Here is a 9,031-nt window from a genome sequence, read left to right on the forward strand (position 1 = left end):
TTTTTCAGAGAATGTGAATGCCACAGGAACTGAGCTGCACCCCAGTGTCCCCTGCTCTACAGTATTCAATTGTCAAATGCTTCAGAGTAGGCTCCAGGTTTTCCTACCTTTTGCCTAAATATAAAGTTTCTTCAAAACATCAAGTGGTCAGTTGGACTGAATCCCTAGGCTGAGCTGTTAGAGCCTTTGAAATGTCATCTCCTGGCACTGAGAACCATCCTGCCTATCCTGAATTGTGGGACACCCTGATTACCTGTAGGTTTGGTTTGTTTTGTGCATGTTTCTCTACTTAACTGTGTATTTATCCTCTCTGAATGTCAAGCTACATACCTGGGTGCACACACACTGTTTTTTTTCTTAATAACTTTCTGCAGTTGGCTGCCCTTTTATGTATTTTTTATTTCTTTTTGGTATCACTTTTGGTAAAAAACTTTGGTGTGTGTTATCCTCCCAAGGGCTCTGAGCACTTGTTGTCTTTTCCCTTTTCAGATGGCAAGTTTGGTGCCTACATGCAGGTCCACATCCAGAACGATGGTCCTGTAACAATAGAACTGGAGTCCCCAGCAGCCACTGTTGATCCTAAACAAGTAAGTGACTCCTAAGGTCTGTCTGGACAGGATGATGTGTATCCTCTGCAAATTTGTAGCATTCCTGTTGTGAAGCAGTACAGCTTCCATCGGGTACAAGGACCTTGTCCTTCCTGTGCAGCCTCTGAACAGACAAATAATTGCATTGTTTTCTTCAGTTCTCTGGCCTGTTGAAAGGTTGTGTGTGTGTAATGCAGAACAGCTTTTCACAGTTTATTCCTCCTTCTCATTAAAGCTGTTTAATAATGACTCATTAACAGTGTTTTTAATAAGTCTGGACCACCCCCTGTGCCTTTAGTGAAGTTTCTTGCCGTGTGGGTGACTGGTGGAGGTGAAGAGGTGCCTCTCTGTCAGAAACAAGGAAATAGTGAGTTTCAATCCTGAATTTAAGTCTGGAGTGGACAGGAGAGTGAGCAAGCTCTGCTGAGGAACAGCACAAGCTGTGCTGAAAACCAAATGCAGTGCTGAGGCTTTCTCATCCTCTAAACACAACAGTGGCCAGCTTTTCCAGGCTGAGAGAAAGGGGGAAAGGATTGTTGTGCCTCAGCAAGGCCACACCAACTTTATTTGTATAATGCTTCACTTAACCTTGGTGAAATTGTTACTGCAGTTTCTAAAAAGGGCATGAGGGAAGAATCAGGAAACTACAGGCCTGTTAATCTAACCTCAGTGCCTGGAGAAGATCATGCTAGGTGCTCCTGAAAGGCATTTAAAGGACAGTGCACAGTCAGCATGGATTCAAAAGGGAAAATCCTAACTGATTTAATGCTCTTCTACAGTAAGGAATTGAAGGAAGGGAAGGTGGTGGATTTAGTTTTTCTAGATTTTAGTAAAGCTTTTGACCCTGTTCCTCACATCATCCTTCTCAACAAGTCCTCCAACTATGAAATGAGCACATACAAGCGCCCTGTGTTGCCTTAAATAGCTTGGTTTGAAGTTGGTTTCATTTTTACCTTCAAATTCTGTTTCTGGATTCTTGTGTCGTGTTTTAGCCCCTGAAAAATCCGCTTCTGTCTCTAGTCTTTCTTTCTGTACCCTCACAGTTTGAGAGTTCTCAGGGCAAACCATGCATAATTAGCAGCAGCAGCAGCTCTGTTTTTGGAGTGAGAACTGCTGCCCAGTGTGTAGGTGTAATATAACCAAGGAATTACCAAGGTGTGCAGGATTCTGTAAGGTTTAATTTCTTTCTTGGGGAATATTGACTTGTTTAAGGGTTTTGCCTTCCCAGTTCAAGGCTGCCTGCTTTACCCATCTGACAGCATCTTCCTGGGTGGCCACAACTTGGGCTGAAGGCAGGGAAGGGTGCTGGATTTTAAACTTTCTCTGGCAGTGTAAGGCCCAAAACTCCCTTGACAAGCCTCTTAAAAGGGTTTTTTCATGTTCCCTGAGTTAGACACAAGTGAGAAATTCCAACAGGATATTATCAAGAAGTCAAAACAGCAAAAATTTCACTGGCAACCTTTAGAAAATCAGACAGCTTTGGTAAAAATTTAGAGCAACGTCCCGTTAGCACAAAACATTTCAGAACTTTAATGGGTTAACCATTCAACTTTGCAAACTCCAAACCTGTCCAATTTTAAGTTGCTCAAAACTCAGAGGAGAGGGAATTAGAAGAAGAAGGAGACAGAAAATATACAGAAAAGAATGAATATAGCTCCCACTCCTGGTCCCAGCAGTGTTCAGCTGATAGAAATTCCAAGAGGAGGTGGAGTCAAGACATCCATCATGCAAAGTATGATAAGGGAGAGCCAATTTAAATTGTTGTTCTCTTTCCTCTTCCCTGCCCATTGCATTCTTTTTTTGCTGACAAAAATCTGTTGATTTGTTTGTAGCATGGGAAGTAAGGCTTAGGGATGGTGTGGTTTTTATATTTGAGCTTTCAGCTTTAGCAAGAAGAGGTAGTTGAACCACCTGCAGTGTTTAATGCAGGAAGAGATTAGATAAATAATTGCTGATGAATAGCTCTTTTATGTCATTGGATGTGACCATGAAATATCTCATTTTATCTTAGCAATTGTCTGTGTTTGTAATTGGTAATCAGAACTTTGTAAGTCATTTGCAATGTAATTAGTAAAAATACATTTGCATTAGTCAATCCAAATGTATTTTTTGTATTACTTGTGCTAAGAGATATAAATAAATCACTTCTCTTTTATACTTGGGGTGATCATATTATCTTATGGTGATAATTCACTGTCTTTTCTAAATTTTTGAAGATCTCAACCTTCAGGGGTTTTTCTCTTTCTTTTTTGTTTTGTTGATACACGTATTGGTGTTGTGAATCTAAGTTGCAAGTTTTATACAAATGCTTACATTTACAATTTTTTAGAAATAGACTTCTGAAATCGTTTTATTACATGATGTACTTTTTTCCTTACTTTGTGAATAGCTGACAAAACTTGAAAAACAGCAACAAAGAAAAGAGAAGACCAGAACCAAGGTGCCCTCTGAGTCAAGTAGAGAAAGAAATGTCCCCAGAAACAAGGATGACCCCAGTGCCAGCAGCGGAGCAGAAGGAGATGTGTCCTCGGAAAGAGAGCCTTAGCTCATCCAAGGCAGGCCTCAGGTTTGGCTTCTCCTCTCCTCTGGAATGCTTGGCCCCCTGCCTCTTTTACTGAAGCAGCACATGCAGACAGTGGCATTAGAAGTGCTGGAAGGTGAAATTTTATAATCTTGCTGGTTTTATAAATTTTACAACCTCTGCTCCCATCTGCAGTTGCACACCAGAATGTTGGGGTGGGTGAAAAGCTTTTCCCAGCTTGGCTGGAGTTGTGGGTCTGGCCCAGTTGTGATTGTTTCCATGTTGGCTCAGGAAATCTGAAAGTTTGATCTGCTAATACAGCAGTGACTTAACTCAGAATCCTGCCTTGTGTTCTTCAGATACACAGAGACACAGGGTTGTATTTCTGTCTGTCCTCACCTAGCAGGGAGCTCACTCTTTAACAGCCCAAATACAGCACAGTCCCCAGCAATGGAGGTGGAAAACAGCTCAGAACCTGGAGACAGGGCAGAACTGCAGCTTCCTTTCATGGTTCTTACCTGCCCCTGCTCAGTTTTGTTCTTTCCCAGGATGAATTAGTCACAGGCTGTTTCATAGACCTGCACCATCTAATAAGGACATTAGGGCAGGCATTGAGAGCCAAACTTGCCTCAGCAGCAGCAGATCTTCTCTCCTTTCAGGCACTCAACCTCCAGGACATGCCTAGACATCAGAGAATGGAATTAGGCTGAATACAGACCTGAATCCTTTGTCATGGATTATCTGCCTATGTAGATATGTGTTTATCATACTCTTCCAGTCAGCTTTAAGCCTTCAGGACACAGCTTTCATTATCTTCCCTCCCCCTTCCTGCTCCCAAAAAGTTACATTGCTGATTTTGACTTTTCAAACGTGTCCAAGCTCTCAAGAAAGTGTTATTATCCTCATCTGCACACTGAAGCCCTGAGCTGGCTGTGCAGTTTAATTATTAACAGCTTTGCAAAGTTAAGGTTTAACCTTTCTCTCATTTTCCTGTCCCCATAGTGTAGTCTGGCTGTGATTTATACAATTCAGCATCGTTCATTGCTCACAAAGTTCCTTTTTTTTTTCTTTTTTAAATCCCTGAATTTCCTAGGTGGTCAGACATTAGGTGATGATTTTTGTTCTATACAGAGTTTCCCCCACACTTTTTCTGGATTGTGTGTTGAAATAAGGACATTTTAGAGGGTTTGCAATGTTAGTGGAAAGATTGGGTCAGTCCAGTCTTTCCAGTAACATTTGATTTCTGAGGAGCTGAACATCTCTAAAATGTGGTACACAGTTAACCTAGCATTAGTTTTCATGCTGTGACAATAAGTAAAGATTCATTTCTCTGTGGGATTTGAAGGAATCCTGCAGTATTTCTGGTCTACCTACAGTAATGTTCCTGTTTGTTTGCCTTCCACAGTTTCTTACACAAAAGCTACACTGAATTCTTGAAGAAAGATCCAACATTGGCCTCAGCAACACTCTTCAACCACTTTGGAGAAGGATGGAAAATGGGAAAGCAGAGCTGAGACATTAGAAACCTTTCATTCTGTATTGAACCAACCAAAGCAATGCTATCAGATTCAGTTGTTAATGTGTAGTGTCAGTAGTGAAAAGGACTTGTGACATTTCTGTGTTTGCGTTCTCACACGACTGCTGAGCAAAGGGTGGCTGTAGGCAGGTTGTAGCAGAGCATTTCACTCTCAGTACATAAGCTCCATTTAAAGAATAAATCAGGGTTTTTCCTTAAACTTACACTTGAATTCTGAAAATTCTCTGAGCAGGCTTGTGTATCGATTCTCACTCCGTGGTGTCATGTGCTACCTGTTTCCATTGCAGTGTGCAGATCTGTGCATATTTTGGTAAATTGTTAGCTGCTGCCTAACTTCAGGTTAGGCAGTCCAGTCTTTCTGCATGGGTTAAGTTATTACAAGAGAAGATCAGCCTCTGGTTATTTTATCATGTGGAACACATCTGTCTTGTAAACTTTTTTAAAACCAGAAAAAACTTTATTAAACAAATGATGCCAGCTGAGTGCCTGTTGGTGTTTGTGTATTGCACTCCCTGAGTCACTCCTGGGTGTAACAAAGGGGTGGACACAGAGATAAAGTTGTAGGCCAAGAAACACATACTGCATCAACTTCCCCACTTTTGTGTTGGAAATCAGGCTGCTGACCTGAAATCTTTGCTGTTTCTAACACATCTAAGTCATTTATTTTGTGGTGGATATCAAAATGCCACACAGCTGCTCCACCTACTGCACCCAGGGCTGCTGACAGACACTTCTGTCACATCCAGGGGAGCATTTGGAAGCTGCCAGCAAACAACAAGAACTGAGAAGGAGCTGCAAAGCTGCCAAGGAAGCATCGGGGGATATGAAAGACTGCAGGTTGTTACACTTTGACTTCTTTCAGAGGTGATGGCACCTTTTGTATTTGCTGTTCCCCAGGTCTGCCTTGCCCTTCCAGTCTGCCCTGGGCACCTGCTGTGAGTGCTATCAGAGCCAGGAGGCAGAGCTCTCTCCCTGATTGTAGGAATAACTCACTGGTGGGAGCTTTTGGTCCAAATGCACATCACAGTTACAATGCTGCATGTCGTGTAACCACTGTGGTTTTTATTATTTAACTTGTAGGCTGCTTGTATTGTAAAATATCAGTCAACCAAGACAGGAGATTTAGAGCTGCACCCTGACATGGTTTTTTAAAAACCATGAAGCTCAAGTAAAGATTTGGCAAGCTACACAGCTGGTATTTGAACAGGAATGGTGAGTGGGCAGGATAGGTGCCTTTAAGAATGACATATTTTCCCCTGTGGCCATTTATTGAATCCAGGGTGCCCCTGATGCAGGGAATGATTGGCATCTGACTCCATGGATTCAGAATGCTGAATAATTGCTTTATTAAGACTCTATTATATTATATTAATTATACTATATTAAAGAGATACTATACTCTACTAAAGGATACTAAAGAAAAACCCATGACTGTCTCCAGACAGCCAGGACACAGCTTTGAGCCAATTGGCCAAGGAATCAAAACAATTCTCAGCAGAATCCAACTGACAATTACTTCAGGTAAACAATCTTCCTAACACATTCCACACGTGCAAAAACAACAGGAACAGCAAGTAGAGATAAGAATTGTTTTTTCTGTGCTTCTCCAGGAAAAATCCTCTGAGAGAGAGAGAATTATGTCTCTCTGTTCAGAGAATGTGAATGCCACATCCATTATATGTGATATAAGGAAAAGTTGTATGTTTGGGACATATGCTTCCTGTTCTCCTGTGCCCAGAGTATTTTTAAGCATCACAATTAGTTTCAAAAAAACCCACCAACCAGCCAAACCCATTTCATTTAAAAGTACTGTTTACTTTAACAGAAGTTATTGCCTTACTCTACTGGCAGTTAAACTTGGGCAAGGCCACTTTTCCAAGTGCAGTCACATGGCTTTGGAATTGGGTATTTATCCATGGATTTTTCTGCTTGTAGAGAGCTGCAAGCAAAAGCCAGGACACATGAATCCCTGTGTTATGTTCCTCTTCTTGATATTTCTTAGGAAATAATGTTTTCTCAACAGAAGACACCTCCAATGGAAATGTGCTGCTAATTGTCATGGACTGCTAAAAACCAGAAAATACAATTATAACACTAAAAAACCTTTGCAGGTGTTTTTCCAACATCTCCATTCAGATACTGGCCCTAGGAGCTATGATAGTTTGAAAAATAGGATTTTAAGAATGGAACAGTCAGAATAACTGATGTTTCTACAAAGCTGTTTGGAAAAATGATCAGAGTATTTTATTTTGGGATGTAAATACAGTAATCAAAGTCAAAATAACATTACTGTTGATGTAAGTACCCAATGGCTAAGCTCATAGTTTAGAAGCTAGTGTGGACAATTAATTTGAAATGTTCTTATTTACAGAGATGCTCATTCATGGAGCACCCCTACTCCGACTAGTGGAGTTTCTTCCTTTCAGTGCCTGCCCAGCAAAGGGCACACAGACCTCCCCAAGCAGCTTTTGAGCTGGTGTGAAGTGTCTGCTCTTCTCTGTCTGCCAGTCCATCCTGAGCAGTGCCACAACGTTCTCAGAAATGCCCATTTTTGGTCGATTTTTCATGTGAGTGTTTAGAAATGGTTCTCTGTCAGCTCAGCTGCATGTCACTATGGATTATGCAGACAGCAAAGGTTTGGTAAAAATTCAGAGATTCCTAAACTCTTTGCATGTATTTGATTCTCAGTGGAAGTGACATGGCAGGGCCTGGCAGGAATCAGAGCAGATGCTGTGAAAATACAATGGAGCCTGGTCACCTTTCCAAATTCTGGAGTACACACTCACACCAACCTCAATTTTATTGTAAGTCATTCTATTCCCAATGCCTTAGGAGAAGAGCACTCTGTCATCTCCAAGTCCATGGTTTGCCAGGCTAAATCCCAGTCCTTCCTATGAAAAGTGGCCTCCTGTTCACCTTGGCATCAATGGCTCAAAGCTGAGTTCATTCAAAGGGATGAGGAGCCAGGTTGAAGCTTGAGGGGTTTTTTGACAATGGTCTTTGAAAATAAACCATGGAAACCTGATCTTGGACTTTCTCCTTTCTGAGAGCTCCTCTGATTTAATAAACAGTTTAGTATTTGCAGCCAGCAGTATCTGAATATGTTTTTGTTCTTTGTGAGTTTAACCTAATACCCACAATATTTTAGAGCTGCTCCTTGTATTTTCAGGCCCAAAATTATTACTGATTTAATAAATATATTGCCAGCATATAGGTGTGTGGGGAATTGCCTCAGCTGTGACTTAAGGAGAGAAGATTTACATTTTTTGTAAGACTTGCTATTCATGCAAAAGTGGTTTTTTTTCCTCTTGTGTTTAGCTTGTGTGCCTCAGTTGTGACTTAAGGAGAGGAGATTTACATTTTTTGTAAGACAGTACCTTGCTATTCATGCAAAAGTGTTTTTTTTCCTCTTGTGTTTAGCTTGTCTGGGTGATGTTGACCAGTACCAGATGAGGTATGATGGTGATTTTTTTTCCTGTTAAGAACTGGGACTCATTTTATAAAGGTGGTTGAAAAGCCTCTGGCTGTATAGAACATATCTATATCTTTTTACTAACCCTTCTGCACTAACACAACTGTATGCAAAAGGTTGGAGCACTTGGGGGTGAACAGTTCATAGGGCAGATGTTAGTAACCTGTAAAAGCCTTCCAAGGCCTCTCTTACAGAACTTTGAGTGTTTTGGTTTTGTAGTAATAGAAATGGCAAATCTTGACTCAGAGAGGGTGAGATGAGATCAGCAGCAGGACCAGAGATGTTTGTTGCTTTGAGACTATTTCCCTTTGTGCCACCTGGTGTCAGCAGAACCTAAGAAACTGAAAACCATTACAATGGATTAAGGTGGTTTTCATTAAAGCCTCCTTCCCTAAAGAAAAAATACCATTCCAGTGATAATTGATACTGCTGTTTCTTCAGAGTGTATTTGGTCTAAGTATTTGCACTCTCCAGAGTTCAAAAACTGCAATACATTAATTTTTTCTGTGTATTAACCCAGTGATCTGCATGACATTTGTGCAAACCCCTCAGCCCTGCAGAGAAGCTGCCAGGGGAAGAGGCAGCAGCCCTGTGTTTCCACAGCCTGTGGCGGCATCAGCATTGTCTGGGCTGCCTTTTGGGAGCTTCAGCTCCTTGGCTCAGAGCATTTCTGTCAAGCTACAGGACTGCAGTTTTGGCAGCACCAAGAGATGTGTTTTGGGTGCCAAGACAGGATTTCCTGAGAGGAGTCCAATGCTTACCATCACTCCTTAGGACTGACAAATAGGTGGGTGCCTTTTGAATGAAACTGGGGTATGGTCCTACTCACATTTGTGTCTACAAGATCTCCTTTAGGGGAGGAGGTTGCCTTTCCTGGTGCAGTTTGAATCAGAAAATGAATATGTCTTTCATTC

At 41.4% G+C, this 9,031-nt stretch overlaps 1 protein-coding gene across 1 annotated transcript in view; it reads left to right on the top strand.

Annotated features, from left to right (window-relative positions):
* Nucleotides 1-5,127, top strand: part of DTD1 (D-aminoacyl-tRNA deacylase 1) — a 13,694-nt gene extending 8,567 nt beyond the window's left edge. Inside the window, exons 4-6 of the mRNA XM_031061263.1 lie at nucleotides 490-587; nucleotides 2,977-3,153; nucleotides 4,514-5,127. Coding sequence (XP_030917123.1) covers nucleotides 490-587; nucleotides 2,977-3,132 — 254 coding nt within the window. The 3' untranslated portion in view covers nucleotides 3,133-3,153; nucleotides 4,514-5,127. The remainder of the gene's footprint in view (nucleotides 1-489; nucleotides 588-2,976; nucleotides 3,154-4,513) is intronic.
* Nucleotides 5,128-9,031: the final 3,904 nt, after the last annotated feature.

The sequence above is a fragment of the Geospiza fortis genome, unplaced genomic scaffold (assembly GCF_000277835.1).
Source record: "Geospiza fortis unplaced genomic scaffold, GeoFor_1.0 scaffold271, whole genome shotgun sequence".
NCBI classification, from domain to species: Eukaryota; Metazoa; Chordata; class Aves; order Passeriformes; family Thraupidae; genus Geospiza; species Geospiza fortis.